The following is a 20,149-nucleotide window of genomic DNA, read 5'->3' on the forward strand; positions in this document are numbered from 1 at the left end:
TAAAAATCCAGTTGGGATGCAGCACAAAAAATAATGGAAATGAAAGAGACACTTCATAGAATGTGGCAGAGAGCTAGGAGAAGGATAATGAGTAATGTTCAATAAAAATACATGGCACACAAACTCAAATGTTCAAAAACAGGAGACGCGCCTAATGAATTTCATGATCAGCGTCGCACTTAGTCATAGACCATCGTGGCTTTCACTGTGTCTCACGTTTAAATCAACACCTAAGCAGAAATTCAATTCCTTTTCACTATGAGGGCATCATGGAAAGTGTGCTGCACAATAGCTAGAGTGCTAATATGTTGGCGCTATATAGGTGATAATGATCCCCACGCTATGATTGTACCATACTACGTACTATGTTGGAGCTATATAAAATAATAATGATGATCAACACGCTATAATTGTACTGCGCTGCGTAATAAGTTGGAGCTATATAATAATAATGATCCCCACGCTGTGTTTGTACCGCGCTGCGTTATATGTTGGCGCTATATAAATAATAATATTGATTCCCACCCTATGATTGTACCCCACTATATAAATAATAATAATATTGATTCCCACGCTATGATTGTACCGCGCTGCGTTATATTTTGGCGCTATATAAATAATAATAATATTGATTCCCACGATATGATTGCAACCCGCTTTATAAATAATAATAATATTGATTGCCACGCTATGATTGTACCGCGCTGCGTTATATGTTGGCGCTTTCTAAATAATAATAATAATGATACCTACACTATGTTTGTACAGCGCTGCGTTATATGTTGGCGCTATATAAATAATAATGATCCCCACGCTATGATTGTACCGCTCTGCGTTATATGTTGGTGCTACAGAAATCAAAATAATAATGATCCCCACGCTATGTTTGTACCACGCTGTGTAATATTTATTTATTTATTTATCAAATATTTTACCAGGATGGATACGTTGAGATTTCTCTCGTTTTTAAGTATGTCCTGGGTCTTTGTCCGCAAAAAATCCTGCCGCCCTGCTTTATGCAGAGCTCAAATTATACAGGAGGAAAGGCAGTGAGTGACCCTGTGAGAGGGCACATAGGGTGTGAGCTCACACACGTTTTATTAACCATAGATAAAGGCAGTTGTGTTTGTTTGTCAAAAAACAAAAATAAAGTGTGCTGTGCCTTTAAGATTCATTATAAGGACTACTTATAAGTGAGTTAGTATTATTATTATTATTATTATTATTATTATGCCAATTATATAGCGCCATCAAATCCTGCAGCGCTTTACAATGGGTGGAGTTACTAAAGGTCTTTTTCAAATATTTGCACAATACACTAAAAAGTGTTTTTTGTTTTTCACAAGAGCACCTTGTCACTTTGGTCATTTATTATTGCACTAATGTTTTTTTTTTTAGTGTTTTACACATTTATATGGTATTAATGTGAATATCATTAATTGTAGGCACAATGAAGGCACAGCACACTTTATTTGTTTTTGTTATATGTGAGTGGAGCTCTTTCACTATATACAGTGCTGCTTATTTATTAATATTGAATTGTGAGAACTGTTATAGCGCCATTTTAATACTTTGTTGGGTTTTTTTTCTGTGTTTATTTGTCAACCTGCAACAAGGTGAAAACAAAATGATGCCGCTTTAAGAGGGACCGGCCAGGTACACAGGGCGGGTCTTATTACAGCCAATCACCTGCGCGCTCTCACGGGCCAGTGCCTGGGAGCGAGGCTTGGATTCCAGACAGCCAATTAAATCGTGAGTTCCGCCTGTGACACGCACGTTTTTGAAACGAGGCTTGGAGTGCAGGTATTCAATCAGAGAGCGAGGAGGTGAGACCCAGTGGAACGCAATGCGAGAATCCTTCTCCATGGTTACAGAAGGGCCAATGGGAGTTCACAATGGCTGTTCTTTGTGCCATCCAATCAGGTGAAGCCGAGAGCCGGATGTGAGGTCAGGGGCAGGACGGGAAGCTCCGTGTGAAAGAGCCATGGAGACGGCGGGAGAAAGAGAGAGAGTGAGAATGGACGGATTTTAAATAAACATGCGGCATGGGGGCGCCATGTGGGAGGGGGGAGCAGGACTGAGGGCGATCTCAGGGCAGGAGGGGGGCAGAGAGCCAGCCAGGCAGACTGGGAGCAATGGGAAACAGCTGGCTCTCTGGGAGCTTGGCTGAGCATGGTGGGAGTGAACCTGAGGCACCAGAGCTCTCATAATAACAAGGCAGCCTGAAAGAGAAACAGCTGGCTCTCTGGGAGCTTGGCTGAGCATGGTGGGAGTGAACCTGAGCGACCAGAGCTCTCATAATAACAAGGCAGCCTGAAAGAGAAACAGCTGGCTCTCTGGGAGCTTGGCTGTGCATGGTGGGAGTGAACCTGAGGGACCAGAGCTCTCATAATAACAAGGCAGCCTGAAAAGGAAAACCACCAGGGAGCAATGGAAAACAGCTGGCTCTCTGGGAGCTTGGCTGAGCATGGTGGGAGTGAACCTGAGGCACCAGAGCTCTCATAATAACAAGGCAGCCTGAAAAGGAAAACCACCAGGGAGCAATGGGAAACAGCTGGCTCTCTGGGAGCTTGGCTGTGCATGGTGGGAGTGAACCTGAGGGACCAGAGGTCTCATAATAACAAGGCAGCCTGAAAAGGAAAACCACCAGGGAGCAATGGCGAGGGGAGAGAAAGGCCATCATGGAGATTACACATGGCATATAAAGTAGGAGTTTAGAAAATGCTGGCAGAGAGTCAGTGCCGGGAAGAGGTGGTTTAGAGAGGCTGTTATTGGAGAAGGGACATGCAAGAGACAGAAAATAGAAGAGAGCAGATCTGCAAATATAAAAATAAAGGAACGAGCTGATGTGATGTAAGATGCAGGAAAGGTAACGTAAGAGATGCATGATAACTAAAGAAGTGCAGTGAAGATGCTGGTTAGGTATAAGAATGGGGAGAGGGTGATAGGAGTGGAAAACCAAGGTATGGGGATATATAGAAAAAAAGACAGGAGCTGGAAGAGAGGTGGCGAGGCAGTAGTTGGATATGATGTGGTATGTTCTGCTTCCGGGAGAGAGAATAAAATATCACAGCTATAAAGGAAGACCAAAGCAATGGTGCATTCAGTTACACCTGGCACCATCCAGCATTAAACATAATGAGACATTAATATACACTTAAAGTAACTGTCACTATTGTCTACTTATTTTCTATTCATTTACAGGTGGTGTCTGTGAGAGAGGCTGAAAATGACCCTCCTCTTGAGAGAGAAATCCCAGGAGTGTCTCCTAGCACAAACAGGGGTATGGCTGCATATTTTTTTTTTTTTTTTTAATTCTTTATTTTTGATTCGACACGGAATGCGGCATAGTGATATACAGTGGCTCACGCAGGGGCCGATTACCAACAATTTTACAGGTTATGTAACAATAGACAGGTGGTTTCTCAGCATGTGTGACGTTAATATTTTGCCGTTCCGTGTCGTCTTTAACTGAGGGGTGCATTCCCAGCCCTTTTATAGAGTAAAAAAGAAAAATAACAATACAATAAATTAAAAAACATTACATTGTAAAAGTACAATACGTAGTTCAGGACACTTTCCATCGATTCACGGTGGTAAAATGCAATCTGTGTTGCATAGATCAGGTCAGGCTTTAACATCTTTGTGTTGCGTCGGCACTGAGTGTGGCCCGCTGAAACACTGCGGCTCACACAGAGACCGACCTCCGAGAAGTGTCGTTTGGCATACAATAAATGCTAGGTGTTTTTTCGATTTATATGTGGTATGGCTGCATTTTTATGTATATGTGTATGTAAACTCATTAAAGGGGCACTGACACTCCTGCCATTGAATAAAGTAAACCACTTATAACGGGATTCATGAAACGGTTCATTTTCTTTTAAAATTACAATAAATATTTTGCTAATGACAGCAGTCCAGGTCAGAAAAAGGCAAAGCAAGGGAAAACATTGCGAATGGAGAGGAAAATAGAAACCGTTTTATTTCTCCTCTTTTCGGTACGCTATCTCTTTGCTGACTTCCAGGGGCAAAGGGCAGGGCTTATAGTAATAACTGACAGAGGGCTTAGATAGAGGCGCCCAGTTACAAAATAAATAGGTGGATTTTTAGATTTAATTTTATTTTTCAAACTGACAAAATAAATATTTAATAAATACATGGCTAAGTAAACATAGTATTAAAATTCCTGGAAAGTGACAGTTCCCCTTTAAATCTTTATGTATGTCACCACTATACAAATACAATAGTCTTAAACAGCTGCATCAAACTTGTATATTACATGCATATATAATAATGATAATAAAGTATTTATATACCAACAATGAATAGAAAAGAAAATAAACTATGAAGAATTTACTAATATACTAAGCAGACAAATTATTTCAGCACAATCTATATTTGAGTTTTATTAAGCTATTACAGTGTGTTAATTGAGGACATGCTTCTTCCTCTTGAAAGGCCTTTTAATGTAAATTGAGAAAAGTTGGAGATTTGTTTTGGATGCATAATAACCAGCAATTTACTGCCTTCCAACCTCTTGCATTTCATTCTATTTTACTAATGTAATTTATACATTAACTTTTTAATGTATCCTTTTGTATGGAACGCACCAGAGTTGAAATCAATTAAAACGTCAATATTTCTTAGCCACTTTTAAGAGCTGTCCTATTTAGTGGGGCCATCTAGCCACCTTAGGGCAGGGTTACTTACTACATTGAAATGTTTTTAGAGGTGAATTTTAAATTTTGGGACAAGATAGCCACATTTAAAACACAAGTAACATTTAGATTTTTCTTGGAATTCCGTTGTCCTAAAATTTGAAATTCACTTTGGAATCTAGACATTTCACATTTTAGTGAATAATAATGGAATGAATTATGTGTTCGTGCAGGAATTCCATCAACATTCCTTTACTCTCTACTTAGTTCTCATTCTGAACCCACGCTGACTTTTACTACACCGTGATAAACTGGGCTGGTTATTTACCTCCCTAATACTTACTGGTGCTGCAGTTTGTCTGGGATTTACAGCACACTCGGAGGTTGTGTTATCAGTCACATGTCAATCTTGCAGTTATACATTTAAGCGTCTCAAAACACCCAAGTGTATTTACTTGTTGTAGTAATGTATTGTTGCTATTTATTTATATACCTGTATATTATTTTAATGTGGATGTTAGCCTTGATTATAGTCCTTTTGGGAACAATGTTTTATTTGCTTCACAGCTGATCCTGAGGGTGAAGTGGTACAGAGTAACAAAGAGGTGGCATCCCTAAATGTGACTCCTATGCAGGAGGAGGAAAAAAGCGAAACTGAGAAGGAGATTCTCACATTTTCTCCCGTGTCCAGAGGATTATCTGGTAAGAGCTCATGATGTTTAAACTGGGACAGACTGAAAGTGATTGACACTCTGTTTTATTTATACAACGTGATAAGTGTGGAAGGCGATTCCTAGTGTTATATCTGTAAGATGTGTCCTTGCCATGTAACAAGCTTTTAAAGCAGGTGGGCTGTAGCTGCTAGTTGTCTTGGGAGGAAACTAATCATGTTCCCAATTTTAGCATAATGTCTCATTAAGTAGTTTAGTGAATCTGTGTTTTTGTGGTCTGAAAGGTTTGGCTTTTCAGTAGTAACTATTGATGAAGGATGCCCACTTTTAGAAAAATCTTTTAGGATAATGAGCTACTGAGATATTCTATATTCTCTTCTAAAATGTGTTGTGGGGATGTGTACAACTGTTTGATATTTATTACATTAATTTCCCCCAGGCCATGCTTCCAAATCTCTCCCTACACCACCCTCCTCTTCCTCGTCTCCAGTCACCAGCAGAGCCAAGATGTCTCTAACTGGGGCAGGGAAGCTGCCACATGCAGCACAAAGCTTAGCCATGAGATTGCTGAGTATAACCAGGGATGGAACAGACAAAGTGCACCGTGCCAGGAAGACCATTCCCCGGGCCGGCAATGTATGTATGAAGTAGTATTGAATCTGAACTTGGTTATAGCATATTTGATTCTTATGATACAAGTTTAAAGACGATCTCCAATGTCAATTTTGCTGATCATCTGTCTTTCTTTTAAAATTTATACAGCTAATGTAATAACTAAAATTATTTATATAAAAAACAAACACATGGTCTGCCCTGCATTTGGGCTTCATTGATGTCCTGTTTCAAGCAGAAAGCATCAGATTTATCTTGACCAATCCCTGGTTTATTAGGAGACCCACCAAAGCTTGAAATAAAAAAAGTTTAACAGGTAAAGCTTCAGGAATTAATTTCTAAAGCGGACTATAGCTTATAGACTAGTAAATTTAGCATCTGGATATTTTAGCAGTTTGAATGTATTTTAATTAATCCCACTGATGTTCCCATATTCAGATATTTGTGGCTGCTGTATGTAGCCATATATCTCCCAACCTGGAAAAGTAAAGTTAGGTTACCAGGTGAGGCGAGGGATATGACATTCTAATTTATGTTGCCCTTTAAGTCCTTTTTTACGGCTAGCTTTGCCTGTTCACAAAACACTTTGAGTCAGTCTCATTTAATTTTACACTCAGGTTTTTTTTTCCCTGTTATGATAACAATAAAGGGACCCAACTTTCTCCACATTTTTGTGTACAAAAGCTCTTCTAACCTTGTGCATATTGTGTAACACATACAATGTGTAATCTTTTTATCTTGTTCTTTCGTGCACTTCACATCTAATAATATCGCATGTCACTAATCCTAGGCAACAGGGGACATTCCGCTCTTTCCAGATGGAGAAAGACTGGGTGCCAGAAGAGAGTCTGAGATGGAGAAACGCGACAGCCCAGGTGCGGAGTGCTGGCCTTGGACATGGAGAGTTTTGTGGGAGGGCAGGCTGACATAAAGGGGAATGAGCGGAACATGTTTCTAAAACCTCTATATTATTAGACGTTTATTTTTTTATCTCTTCTTACTTTTCTTCACTTATTCCTTTAGACTCCACACAAAAGAGACCCAGCTCCTCCCTGGGAACAGAAACGTCCGCAAACCGATCCAGTGAAATTGAGGTGAGATGAGATTCCCAACAATCTATGGGAATAAAATTGCTTATGATGTCCTACACGAACAACCCACCTTCTCTATCTGAATTTCAGAAGTAGTTTTTTTGTTTGTTTGTATTTTTTGGAGGGGAAGAGGAAGGTGGAATATTACATTTTTACTAACAAAACACTCCTGTTATTTAACTGTGCATCAGGACTTGTGCACAGGTAAAAAAAAATGGTGTATTTTAATTGATGTATGCTATAGCCATTGCTGCCATCAAGGAGTAGTGGAGTTTGAGAGCAGGATTTAATTTTGTGTGTTGTGTGAATTTTAAATGTCTATAACTAGAAAAATAAGTTGGAAATCAAACACTATTATACAGTAAGTTCTGAAGTTTAATCAAGAAAAGTGGGTGCAATGCTTCTACCCTTGAGGACAATATCTAGCACAGTGATGACGAACCTATGGCCTCTCTGTGGGCACGCGGCCATAGGTCGCCTGGATGGGGGGGATGCTTTTGTATCTTCACCATAGGTAAGAAGAAGGGAGGGGTGGGACAAAGATTTCATGTATAGGTCAGGATTATTAAAAAAACAAAAACACATTTGCTACCTGCAGCACCCCTACTCCACCCCCCCACACACACACAGCATCCCCCTTACCCCCCATGTGTATACGTATTCAGCAGTCTGTGTGTATGTTTGTGTGCGTGTATTCAGCGAACTGTGTGCACGTATTAAGCAGACTGAGTGTGTATGTATTGTATGTATTGAATTTGGTGGAGATACTAATAAATATAAGCTTAATTTATCTATTTTTAAATATCATTATTTAAAATTTACATCATTAAACTCTGTTGTGTTCTTTTAAAACAAAAGTTGTTGATTAGTTTGGACAGCTGTATGAGTTGTTTTTTCTAAACTTAAACCTCAGTATTCGGGTTTAATTGCCGTGTTGGCACTTTGAGGGGAAAAAAGTTGGCATGTATTGCGGTTTGGGCACTCTGACTCAATTAGGGTTCGCCATCACTGATCTAGCATATGGGCCTTCCATTGGAAACCGTTGTTTACATAAATGATACTTCCGGTTTATCGCGCACAGGGTACATCTATACCAACATCACCTGCTCCTGGTTCATCCCGCGACCCTGGCGGAGCAGAAACTGAAGACTGGGAGCCGGAGGTGGGGAATGAGTTCAGCCTTTACTATGATAGCATATCACTTGAGGATCAAGGGGACAGTGACAGTAAGGTGAGTGTAACATTACCATGGAGTGGTGACAAGGGGACAGTGACTCCACTAAAACACAGGAAACCTTATTGAATTTTGTTGACTGCAGGAGGAGGAGGAAGAGGAAGAAGAAGAGGGTTCTGGGAATCAGTCAGAAAGGGTAAGTGTGATCTTATTTTTGTCCTACACTCAGTGGCATATCTTTCACTGTGTGATGGCATGTGGTAGGCCACTAATGGACTGTAATGTAAGCAATTCTGTGACATAGACTGCTGATGGTGATTCTCCTCCTTCTGTTCAGAGCTCCAGCAGTTTGAAGAAGAAGAGTAAAAAGAAATGGAAGATGGATAAGGCTTGGCTGAAACCTACAAGAAAAAGGAAACGGAGGGAGAGAGAAAAACCTGGGTCAGGTATGATTGGAAAAATGACATCTCTGGGGCTGGAGGGGAGGGGAAGAGGTATGTGCAGGCAGCAGGCACACATAATTAAATGAAATGCATGCTGGGTGTTTCTCTGGTGGTCCTAGCCTGTTCCCTGCTCTTGTAGCTGTCAATTCTGCGGGGGGAACACACAGTGAGTACACGGAGGTGCCTCTGGGAGCCCTGGATCTTCCAAGCGAAGGGGCGATGTCTCCCAATCATGCAGGTAAATGCCTTTTTTTCACTTTTTATTCCTGGTATTTGCCTAACTTTAAAACCAAATCCTGCCATCCTCGCTTCCCTCACACCTCTCAGTATGACGGTGCTGCCATTTTCCCTTTTTTTAAAAAAAATTACAAATTGAGCACTTTAATTGCTAACAATGGTGCTGCCACGTTCCCATTTCCCTCAACATAGCGCCTTTTGATTGTCATCCATTGATGTCTTCTCTAGGAGTATGCAACGAATCCAGCTCTATGGACACAGAAAGGTTTGAGGAGCTTCCTCTCTGCAGCTGCCGCATGGAAGCCCCCAGTGTGGAGAGAGTCTGTGAGCAAGCTAATAATGTCTGTATGGCCACAGAGAGTGTGGATGGAGAGGTGAGTAGCAGGGGCAGGCCTGTAAACTGGCTTGTAACATGAGTCTGTGATCGGGAATGGGTAAAAACCTGTAATATTGACTCTTGTTTTCTGTAGTGGCAGCTAACTTGCTCTACCAACACTACATTTTAAAGCTGCTACTTATTCTTTAAAATTTTTCTCAATCTCCCACAACAAATGTTGAAAAAATAAAGTAAACTGAAAACGCTATACATACACATTTTATTACAGGTCCATGTTCTTATTCTAAAGAAACAATAAAAGTAACCGTGCAGACTGATTACAATTAAATGGGGTCAAAGTGTAATTTGTACCCGGTCTGCACTCCCATTATTCTGAGCTTTAGTCATAGCTCTGAGATTTTGAAGCTCTGGCGTCTTTTTTTGGGTGTTCTCTACCCCTTTCCTATCATTGTATATCCACTAGGCTTTTGGAACCCAGGTCTCAGAAAGTCTCTGTAGTGATGGAAACTTGGAATACGGATTAATACAGGGGGGAAAAAACACTTAGCAAAATAATGAGAAAAGAGCATTCACTCCATATCTGTCTTTCAAGGACTGTTGGGAAAATCCACGTGCAAGGGAAGCCAGCATAAAGAATCTCTGTGTAGGACAGTCTTCGAAGTGGCTTGCAGTGTCTTTGAAGTGAAGCTTTTTGTTGCCGATTTATATTTTTATGCTGTATTTTAAATGCACCTTAATATTTTCATATGTTTCTCCCTGGTGTCTTCAGCTAAGTGGATGCAATGCTGTAATCACAAAACGGGAAACAATGCGGCCTTCCAGTCGAGTTGCACTCATGGTTCTCTGTGAGAGCCACCGCGCCCGCATGGTCAAACATCACTGCTGCCCAGGCTGTGGACACTTCTGTAGCACTGTAAGTGATATTTAAAGGCCTTTCACTACTCTCTCCTTACTTTATATATTTATATATTGTAATTACCTGCAGCTCGGTGATTGATACACTGTTACTGGCTGCAGGCAGCTTAGGGAATAACACATTACTGGCTGCAGGCAGCTCTGGGCATGATGTATTGTTACTGGCTGCCGGCAACTTGGGGAATTATACATTTTTACTGGCTTCCGGCAGCTCGGGGAATGATACATTGTTACTGGCTGCCGAAAGCTCTGGGAATGATACATTGTTACTGGCTGCCGACAGCTCTGGGAATGATACATTGTTACTGGCTGCCGACAGCTCTGGGAATGATGCATTGTTACTGGCTGCAGGCGGCTCGGGGAATGATGCATTGTTACTGGCTGCAGGCGGCTCGGGGAATGATGCATTGTTACTGGCTGCAGGCGGCTCGGGGAATGATGCATTGTTACTGGCTGCAGGCGGCTCGGGGAATGATGCATTGTTACTGGCTGCAGGCGGCTCGGGGAATGATGCATTGTTACTGGCTGCAGGCGGCTCGGGGAATGATGCATTGTTACTGGCTGCCGGCGGCTCGGGGAATGATGCATTGTTACTGGCTGCCGGCGGCTCGGGGAATGATGCATTGTTACTGGCTGCCGGCGGCTCGGGGAATGATGCATTGTTACTGGCTGCCGGCGGCTCGGGGAATGATGCATTGTTACTGGCTGCCGGCGGCTCGGGTAATGATGCATTGTTACTGGCTGCCGGCGGCTCGGGGAATGATGCATTGTTACTGGCTGCCGGCGGCTCGGGGAATGATGCATTGTTATTGGCTGCCGGGGAATGATGCATTGTTACTGGCTGCCGGCAGCTCTTGGATGTTCATTTACGCTTTCTTTTCGCAGGGAACATTTTTGGAATGCCACCCAGATTTCAGGATAAATCATCGTTTCCACAAGGCTTGTGTCTCACCTCTGAACGGCGTAATATTCTGTCCTCATTGCGGGGAAGACGCGTCTGAAGCTGAGCAAGTTACAATAGCAAAAGCCGATCTCCCAATTGCCGTTCCTGCACCGTCCCACCATGACGGGGGCGGTCCTGGTAGGGCAGACACGACACAGCCTAGGTAAGAAAAGAAAAAAATATCTACATTCGTTCTGGAGCAAGGCAAGGATAAAACCAAAGTGCTCCTAACTGTCTGTTCTCTCCTTCTTGCTTCTGTTTTCAGTGCAAGAATGTGTGGTGTTGGGGAAGGAAAGCGTAATCTCTCTGAAGATTCCACAATTGGTGATGGCTCAGATGGTCCTTGCGTTCTTCTACCATCAGGAGCTTCTCTTAGTACTTCTGGGTTACCACCAGGACCAGCCCGAGATGCACTCCGAAAAGCTTTACTGTCCCAGGAGACAGACAGGTGGGGATCTGGAATGTATCACCCTGCCGTCCCTTTTCTATAGGTCTCCTTTTACTATGCTCTGGTTTTCTGTCTAACTACATACTCATCCTGCTTCTGCTCTGTGTCCTAATGTTTGAACTCTTTCAACCCTTCACTTTTATTTATTTTATCTAGTTTATATTTCCCCTGGCTTTACTTTTGTTTCATTTCCCAAGATGACCCCCCTCCCTCCGATGTTTAATTTTATGTATTTTGGTCGCTGCCGCATTCATCCATTTTGCGTCTTCGTCTTTTTTGGTTTGGAGGTCGTTATTCACCCCTCCTGCTCCCTCCTTGCATAGTTTGTCTCAGCAGAAGAGAGATCGCAGGAAGAAGGTTCGATACAACTCCCGTCAACTTTACCTGTCTGTGAAACAAGGAGAGCTGCATAAAGTCTTACTCATGCTCAGTAAGTTTCCATTTCCTTCTCTTTACTACCATCTTCTTTTTGTCCTTGAATTACCAACATTAGAAAACCTAAACTACAGTTCATTGGTCACCGCACTTTAACCCAGTGTGTTATTCTCGGAAAATCTTTTTCATTTTTTTTTTTTTTCTTTTCAGTATACTTTTAATGTTTGTATTTTCCTCCCTTTTATTCTCTCAGTGGATAATCAAGACTCTAGTTTTCTGAATGACCAACAGTTAAAAAGGAGTCCTCTCCATGCAGCAGCTCAAAAAGGCAGCTTAGAAATGGTTCACGTGCTGGTTCAGGTAAACGTTTTACCCTTGTTTCTATTGCTTCCTTTTTCATTTTTACCATCCGTTTCTGAAGTTGCCTACTTTTCACACAGGCCGGAGCGAACTTTAATGCCACTGACAAGGTTCTCCGTACCCCTCTGTTGGAAGCTGTGGTCAACAACCATATTGAAGCCGCCAAATACTTAGTCCAGTGTGGGGCATGTGTTTATCATAAGGTAATATCTCATCCCATTCTGTCCTGTACCTGAGCATGCAAGCGTTTCTCCTCAACGAGATAACTAGCACTAAAAAGAATACATTTTGGCCTAGTAACCAAATGACATTGCTTGTATCTGCACGTATTGCATGAAACTGCCTTTACCTTAAAATCATAATGTTACATCTGTTTTTTGGGGGAGGGTGGGGTTGTTGTTCTTGTTTTCCAAAATGCAGTGTTTCTGACTTTTAATGGATATAAAGCATAACCAGTTCAGCTTCCACAGGAGATTAGGCAAACTCCTACTATTACTGTAAGTTTAAATATTGTGGTGCGTATCCAGAATGGGAAAACCGTATTATATTAAAGCGATGATTACAGTTACATTTGCCATAACTTGGTTTCATAAAGCTGTAGATCTTATTTGGGATAAATCACTTTATATCTATGTATATTTTCACACAGTTATATTAGGGGTGAGCTCTGGAAGCCAATTGTTGCTTACTGAGAATTCTGAGAGTAGAACAATAAGTTTAAACAGAGCCAGCTGATACTTTAGGGGGGGGGGGCTGGGGGGAGTGTAGTGTTATGTAGAAATGTTGTTATGCTGAAAAATGTACAACTTTAAAACTGGACATTGCATTTGGTATTCTGTCCTTTTGTCACAACACACTGCAAATTTGATGACATCCTCGCCTTTCTGAATCCTTGAAACAGCCATTAGTTCTTGTTCCAAAACTGAAAAAAAAATTGTATCTCACTTTTGCAATCTTTTAAAAAGATTCCTGGTCTGTACATCAATAGTTTTTCAAATGCATTTATTTATTTAATCATTATAGTGGAAAACTTAATAATGAGCACCAGTTTATTTTTCCAGGTTTTCCCTAGATAGTGTTTTAGCATTTATTTAAAATGAAAGGGAAAAAAGAATCAGAAATACAAGCTGTATTTGTCTGTCAGTCTAATCTTTACTTCCAACCTATAATTACTTTTAATGTTGAAAGATTATGATGTGAGCTCCTCGGTTAAACCTTTAACAACTGAATACAAAGCCTTAAAATGTGTGCATATCTCAATCTTCATCTCCTGGCTCTGAAAAATATTGTTAGTGATTTTTATATTTACAAACTACAACAGTGGGGTGTCGTATCAAAATGTCAGCTAAGATTATATGGGCTGCAATTAAGAACAGTAAGTGACATGTGATAACCGTAAAGTAGGCTTTTAGGAACTAAACCTGATCTAACCAGGTGAGGGAAGATAAGGACAGGTTAGCCAAGTTAAAGGAACACTATAGTCACCTAAATTACTTTAGCTAAATAAAGCAATTTTAGTGTATAGATCATTCCCCTGCAATTTCACTGCTCAATTCACTGTCATTGAGGAGTTAAATCACTTTGTTTCTGTTTATGCAGCCCTAGCCACACCTCCCCTGGCTATGATTGACAGAGCCAGAGAAAAAAAAACTGGTTTTACTTTCAAACAGATGTAATTTACCTTAAACAATTGTATCTCAATCTCTAAATTGAACTTTAATAACATACAGGAGGCTCTTGCAGGGTCTAGCAAGCTATTAACATAGCAGGGGATAAGAAAATCTTAATTAAACAGAACTTGCAATAAAGAAAGCCTAAATAGGGCTCTCTTTACAGGAAGTGTTTATGGAAGGCTGTGCAAGTCACATGCAGGGAGGTGTGACTAGGGTTCATAAACAAAGGGATTTAACTCCTAAATGGCAGAGGATTGAGCAGTGAAGCTGCAGGGGCATGTTCTATACACCAAAACTGATTCATTAAGCTAAAGTTGTTCAGGTGACTATAGTGTCCCTTTAATACAGGTTGCTCTCTGCCATCATTTAAAGGCAGATTGGTTTCCTCTTACTGTTGGTGAATCATTCTTCATGTAAAGACTCAAGTGAGCTAAACATGTTTGACATGTCCTGCGTAGGACGTTCCTGTAGGTTTGAGTATTAGGGTTTTGCTATCTGAGGGATTGTAATGAAATGAAAGGTGTGGTAGTAACCAACTAGGGTGACATTGAGGGGATCGACTATTAACCTTTTGCTAATTGTTCCCACCTGCCAGGAAGAGGACGGATCTACGTGCCTACATCATGCCGCAAAGTGCGGGAATCTGGAGATGCTAAGTTTCCTGCTTTCTACAGGCCAAGTCAACGTCAATGCCCAGGTGAGATGGTGATGCAGTAGGAGGACACTTTAAGTTGAAAAGTGTTGGTGCTGTATTTATATTTTTGTCTTTTCAGGATAATGGTGGTTGGACACCGATCATTTGGGCTGCAGAACACAAGCACATTGAGGTGATCCGGATGCTCTTAACTCGGGGTGCAGATGTCACTCTACAGGACAACGTGAGTGAACAAAATAGTGATGACAGATTGCCTCAATCGCTTCCTTACAGTTTCTCCACAAAATCACTTACATTCTTTCACGATTATATTTTTAACTTTCCTAACCTCAATTTTTATATATTTTTATCTCTCCTAACCTCCATTTCCAGTAGCAATTTTTTGTTTCTTTATTTGTAGGAGAAAAACATTTGTTTGCACTGGGCTTCCTTCACTGGCAGTGCTGACATTGCTGAAGTTTTGCTCAACGCTCGTTGTGAGCTCCACGCGGTGAACTTCCATGGAGACACACCTCTACATATTGCTGCACGCGAGGGCTTCATCCAATGTGTCAAGTGAGAGCTCACAGTTCCCTAAAGTACTCAACCATGAAATAAAGATTTAACCCCTTAAGGACCAAACTTCTGGAATAAAAGGGAATCATGACATGTCACACATGTCATGTGTCCTTAAGGGGTTAAAGCTCGCATACAAGGAAGTGAGAGGAATTGGGAAACTTTATAACTGCTTGAGCGAGCTGTGTGTATACCATAGCACAGGACTCACAGATATCTATCCCTAAATCTTGGCTCTTATCTAAAGCTAATGGCATGTTGTAAATACATTCTGATATACCGAATATAGTAAATAAATGGCAGAAAAATCTCAAGAAGTAGAGGAGGTACTAATAAAGAGTGGAAGGGGGCGGGAATCAGCGTAGACAGTAACTTAGCGGAAGCTAAAATTAAGGAAACCTTCATATATTTTTGAGGATCTATTTTAAATTTTCTCTTTATTGATTCTTCCTTTGTAGCCTTTTCCTTTCTCGGGGAGCCAGCACAGAAATTCGTAATAACGAGGGGGATACACCAGGAGATCTAACCCTGGAGCACACAGATGTTTGGTACGCTCTGCAACTGAACCGTAAGATCCGGCATGGCATTACCAACCGAGCTGTTCGCACAGAGAGGATAATCAGCAGGTGAGGCCACATCCATAATGAGACTTTGAGGAATGTTGGGTTTATCATCCAAGTGAGAGAAATTATCAGGAGACTTTGGGCAACATAATCATTATCAACAAAGGGAAAGTGGAATTTTAAGCGGTCAGTGAGCATGTATTTGACAGGTCATTTTCCCTGTACTCATATTGTTCCTCTCAGGGACATTGCACATGGCTACGAACGGGTCCCAATCCCCTGTGTGAATGGTGTGGACGAGGAGCTAACTCCAGATGACTATAAATATGTTTCAGAGAATTGCGAGACGTCAGCCATGAGTATTGATCGCAATATTACTCACCTGCAGGTACAGCACTCACTCCTTAAACCTTTTCCTTACAATTGCACCTCCAAATTCTTTACTCACTTCTCTCTTCTCTCAGAACTGCAGTTGTCTTGATGACTGTTCTTCTAGCAATTGCCTATGTGGTCAGCTCAGCATCCGCTGCTGGTATGACAAGGTGAGTGCTGGTGAAGTTAATGTGATTGTGATCTGTCACTTTGAACTTGGAATAATCCATCTGGTATCTCTCTTACCTTAGGATGGGCGTCTGCTCCAGGAGTTTAACAAAATTGAGCCTCCACTCATCTTTGAGTGTAACCAGGCCTGTGCTTGTTGGCAGACCTGCAAAAACCGAGTGGTACAGAGCGGCATCAAGTAAGTCTGAGTGCCGAACTTGCACTCTCTTTTCAATAGTAAAGTCAGACGTCCAGTTGTTGTAGGAGATGCATGTATCTGTTCACATCATAAACACAGTAGCAATGAATTGTAGGAATGAGATGAGGGATAACAGTGGGAATAATATGTATAGAGATGGCAATAGCGATGTCTAATTGTTAGTAACTGCAGTATCTCAGAGTCCCCGATAGCTAAGATCAGACTGTAATCCTTCTCATGTTTATAAAATGAGTACCTTGAAGTTGGATGTACTTGCATACTGTGTTTTTCCAATGCTACTTGTTTAACTCTCCATCTTTCCCAGGGTCCGTCTCCAGTTATACCGCACTGCTAAGATGGGCTGGGGTGTGAGAGCCCTGCAGGCCATTCCACAGGGATCCTTCATCTGCGAGTAAGTCCGGTTTAATTTCCCCCCAGTTTGTGATAAGCCCCACTCTGCCTCTTAAAAACACACTTAAAACGTCTGCGCACTAACTCCCACTACTCGTGGACAGCAGTCGACTAACTGTAGTAATATTCAATATGAAGAAATTAAATATATAGAACAAACCCCAATAAAATGACCTGTGCACTATCTCTATCTAAATTAGGATAGTACATAGGTAACGTGTCCAACCTTCCCCCGCCCGTCTCTTGGTGTTCTGTGAGTCACAAACCTTTTGCTTCTTGCAGGTATGTAGGTGAGCTGATCTCTGATGCGGAAGCTGATGTGAGAGAGGATGATTCCTATCTATTCGATCTGGATAACAAGGTGAGGCATTTTGTTTCTACCTTTTCTCAAGCATATAAATTCAAGGGACGTGCCAGGTGGTAGATTCCCCAACAAAAAAAGTTTGAGGAGTTGTGCTGGTTGAGAAAATGAGAGCTACTCCTTGAATAGTTTATACAGCCTCAGACCATATACAGCCTAAACCTCCTCTGCTCCGAACCATAACAGGTTTCTCTTCTTCCCTCACGTTGTATCATCATTGACTCCTCCAGGGAACTGTCCGCTAATATTGTGTAGTTTTGATCTTTTTCCTATTGTTTTGTCTATTTGTACTTCACTCCCATTTTTAGGTAAAGTCTTTATGAAAATAAATTAGAATCTTTCTTTGTTGGGAGCCATCTGGCTTATTACTGTAGAAGCACTTGTGTAACTGTTTAACAGCAATAAATGTGGTCACCACTAGGTGGAGCAGTGTATTAATAAGATATAGACCATGTTTATTCATTTGTGACCTTTTCATTTAAAATAGAATTACTCCTTTTTATATTAAACAAATTAAGTAAATTTAATCCCTTAGAAATTATTGCCGTGGGAGCTTTAGTCTTCTTAGTGTTTGCCTGGCGAGTGATGTCTTTGGTGTTTGAAGAATGACTTACTTTATATTGTAACTATTGAAAGTAGAAACCTCCCTTTGCTCACTGCTACATTCTATGAAGCAATCATAGACTGCAAACTATTTCTCATTAATTTTATGTTTATTGCTTTTTAACCCGTGCAGGTTGTTTTATTGGGATACATTTCTGTCACTGGTCCTGAAGGTGTTAACTTCTGACCTTGGAAACTTTGCTTAGTCCATATTGTCAAAGCTGCCAAGCAATAGGCATGCCCGTTTCATCACTGCCAATTACTTTTTTAAGGTCCTTGCTTTAACTTCGTGCATGAGCTACACTACAGCGTAGTCTTCAAATGCCTTTAGTCAAACCTATGTGTTCTTATTGTCACTCCCCATTTACACTTTGTCTTCCCTTCTCCCCCGTCACTGACCTGATGCCCATCCCAGCCTCAGTGCCAGTTTACAGACTCTGCTCATCACACCAATAACTCCATTCCTGGTAGCATTTCAATGATATATAATAAAGACTTGGGTTTGTTCGGTTGTCCTGTAGCTGGAAACAACAGCATTACAATCTTTTAATGCCTTTTTCTATGCAGTAATCCGTCTGTTTTTCATACTCCCAGTTCCCCTGTCTTTTTTCCTTTTTGGTCCTGTTTAAGTTTTGTTTTTTGCTCTATTAGGATGGAGAGGTGTACTGTATTGATGCACGCTATTACGGGAATGTGAGTCGTTTCATTAACCACCTGTGTGAACCCAATTTAATCCCTGTTCGAGTCTTCATGTCCCACCAGGACCTACGTTTCCCTCGCATTGCATTCTTCAGTGGAAGGGACATCCGTTATGGTGAAGAGCTGGGGTAAGTAGCATGAAATAAAGCAAGTTTAACATGAAAGGAGTGGCATTGAATATGTATAGATTCCAATGACATGGGTTGGGCCAAGAAAGATGACCACATTGCAGAAGATAAGTGATCATTATATGTAGAATATCCTGCGATCTCTCTTGCCTTTACCACATCTTTCTTCCTCCTGTAGATTTGATTACGGGGACCGTTTCTGGGACATAAAGAGTAAATACTTTACGTGTCAATGTGGATCAGAGAGATGTAAGCACTCGGCAGAGGCCATTGCGCTGGAGCAGAGCCGCCTTGCCCGCCTTGAAGTACCAGACTCCGTTCCAGCACCAGCTCCACCCCCTCAACCTGTGTGACACTTGCTATGCCCCCAATGCCTTTAACTTACTGCCAAGGATGGCCTTGCAGAGTCACACCGTTATCCCAACAGCTGTAAGAGACCCTGCCGAGCGTCACCCCGTTAGTTGACCCCACCAGTCTTGTCACTTTAGCCCTTTCCCAACTACGGAGACCCTGTTGAACTTAGTCTGTTAACATCTTCTGTACTTGGCCATTGTCTTGTAAAGCACCCAGACTCACAAGTGAAAATAAAGTCCTTGATCTTTTTTTTATTTTATTTTATACACAACTGTCTACATATTATTCTTCCAGTTACTAGTGGTCTAATAAATAAAGACATCTGATTTGTATCCATTTGCCATATTTTGGAAGTGGGGGGGGGGGGGGGGGTTTGCTTTAAAAAAAAAAAAAAAAATATCATTAATAATAATAATTTCTTCGAAGGGCCATCATTTAATGCAGATCCCAAGGAACTGTGTGTAATTGTTTACAGGCAATCTGTGTTCTTACATTATGTTTGTATGTTCCATGTGACATACTATGCCCATAGTGCTTTATTGTTTGCTGCCAAGGACAGATTGCAGTGTCTTACACCTATCCCAGTAGAGATTTACAGACTGTCTTTTTACGATGACCACTTGATACAGACTTGGCAGCAAATAGTTTAAAGGGACACTATAGTCACCAGAACATCTACAGCTTATTGTATTTGTTCTGAGTATAATCAGTCCCTTCAGGCTTTGTGCTGTAAACACTGTCTTTTCAGAGAAAATGCAGTGTTTACATTACAGCCTAGTGATACCTACACTGGCCACTCCTCAGATGGCTTTCAAAGGTGCTTCCTGGGGGCAATGTTTCACAGTGAGCAGCACTGCCATTCAGTGATTCCACCCTTTGCAGGGATACACTGAGCTTTCCTCCTAGAGATGCAATGATTCAATTCATCTCAATGAGGAGATGCTGATTGGCCAGGGCTGTGTTTGGCTTGTGCTGGCTCTGCCCCTGATCTGCCTCTTTGACAGTCTCAGCCAATCCTATGTGAAAGTATTATGATTGGCTTTTGTTTAACACTGCTGATGATGTCAGCCAAGCAGGCAGGTCAGGGGCATAGCCAGCTGCAGACTGCAATAAAATGTAAGATTTTGCTATTTTTAGGAGGTCT

General features: G+C 41.4%; 1 protein-coding gene across 3 annotated transcripts; it reads left to right on the forward strand.

Moving 5' to 3' along the window:
- Positions 1-1,845: 1,845 nt before the first annotated feature.
- Positions 1,846-19,337, forward strand: EHMT2 (euchromatic histone lysine methyltransferase 2). Of its 3 annotated transcripts, none has more exons than XM_063431480.1 (28): positions 1,846-2,011; positions 3,205-3,283; positions 5,226-5,360; positions 5,769-5,965; positions 6,732-6,816; positions 6,965-7,035; positions 8,114-8,263; positions 8,352-8,402; positions 8,544-8,652; positions 8,789-8,887; positions 9,115-9,260; positions 9,993-10,136; positions 11,024-11,244; positions 11,347-11,529; positions 11,853-11,959; positions 12,158-12,264; positions 12,345-12,467; positions 14,533-14,634; positions 14,711-14,815; positions 14,993-15,147; positions 15,606-15,773; positions 15,954-16,098; positions 16,175-16,252; positions 16,334-16,449; positions 16,775-16,861; positions 17,143-17,221; positions 18,476-18,651; positions 18,830-19,337. In XM_063431480.1, exons 1-28 carry the CDS (start codon positions 1,985-1,987, stop codon positions 19,002-19,004), a joined length of 3,420 nt encoding a protein of 1,139 aa, XP_063287550.1. In that variant the 5' UTR covers positions 1,846-1,984; the 3' UTR covers positions 19,005-19,337. The 3 variants fall into 3 exon arrangements, with proteins under 3 accessions (XP_063287550.1, XP_063287551.1, XP_063287549.1); XM_063431479.1 differs by having other exon boundaries at positions 1,850-2,011; positions 11,817-11,959; XM_063431481.1 differs by lacking the exon at positions 8,789-8,887 and having other exon boundaries at positions 11,817-11,959.
- Positions 19,338-20,149: the final 812 nt, after the last annotated feature.

Source organism: Pelobates fuscus, chromosome 9 (genome assembly GCF_036172605.1).
Source record: "Pelobates fuscus isolate aPelFus1 chromosome 9, aPelFus1.pri, whole genome shotgun sequence".
Lineage (NCBI taxonomy): Eukaryota > Metazoa > Chordata > Amphibia > Anura > Pelobatidae > Pelobates > Pelobates fuscus.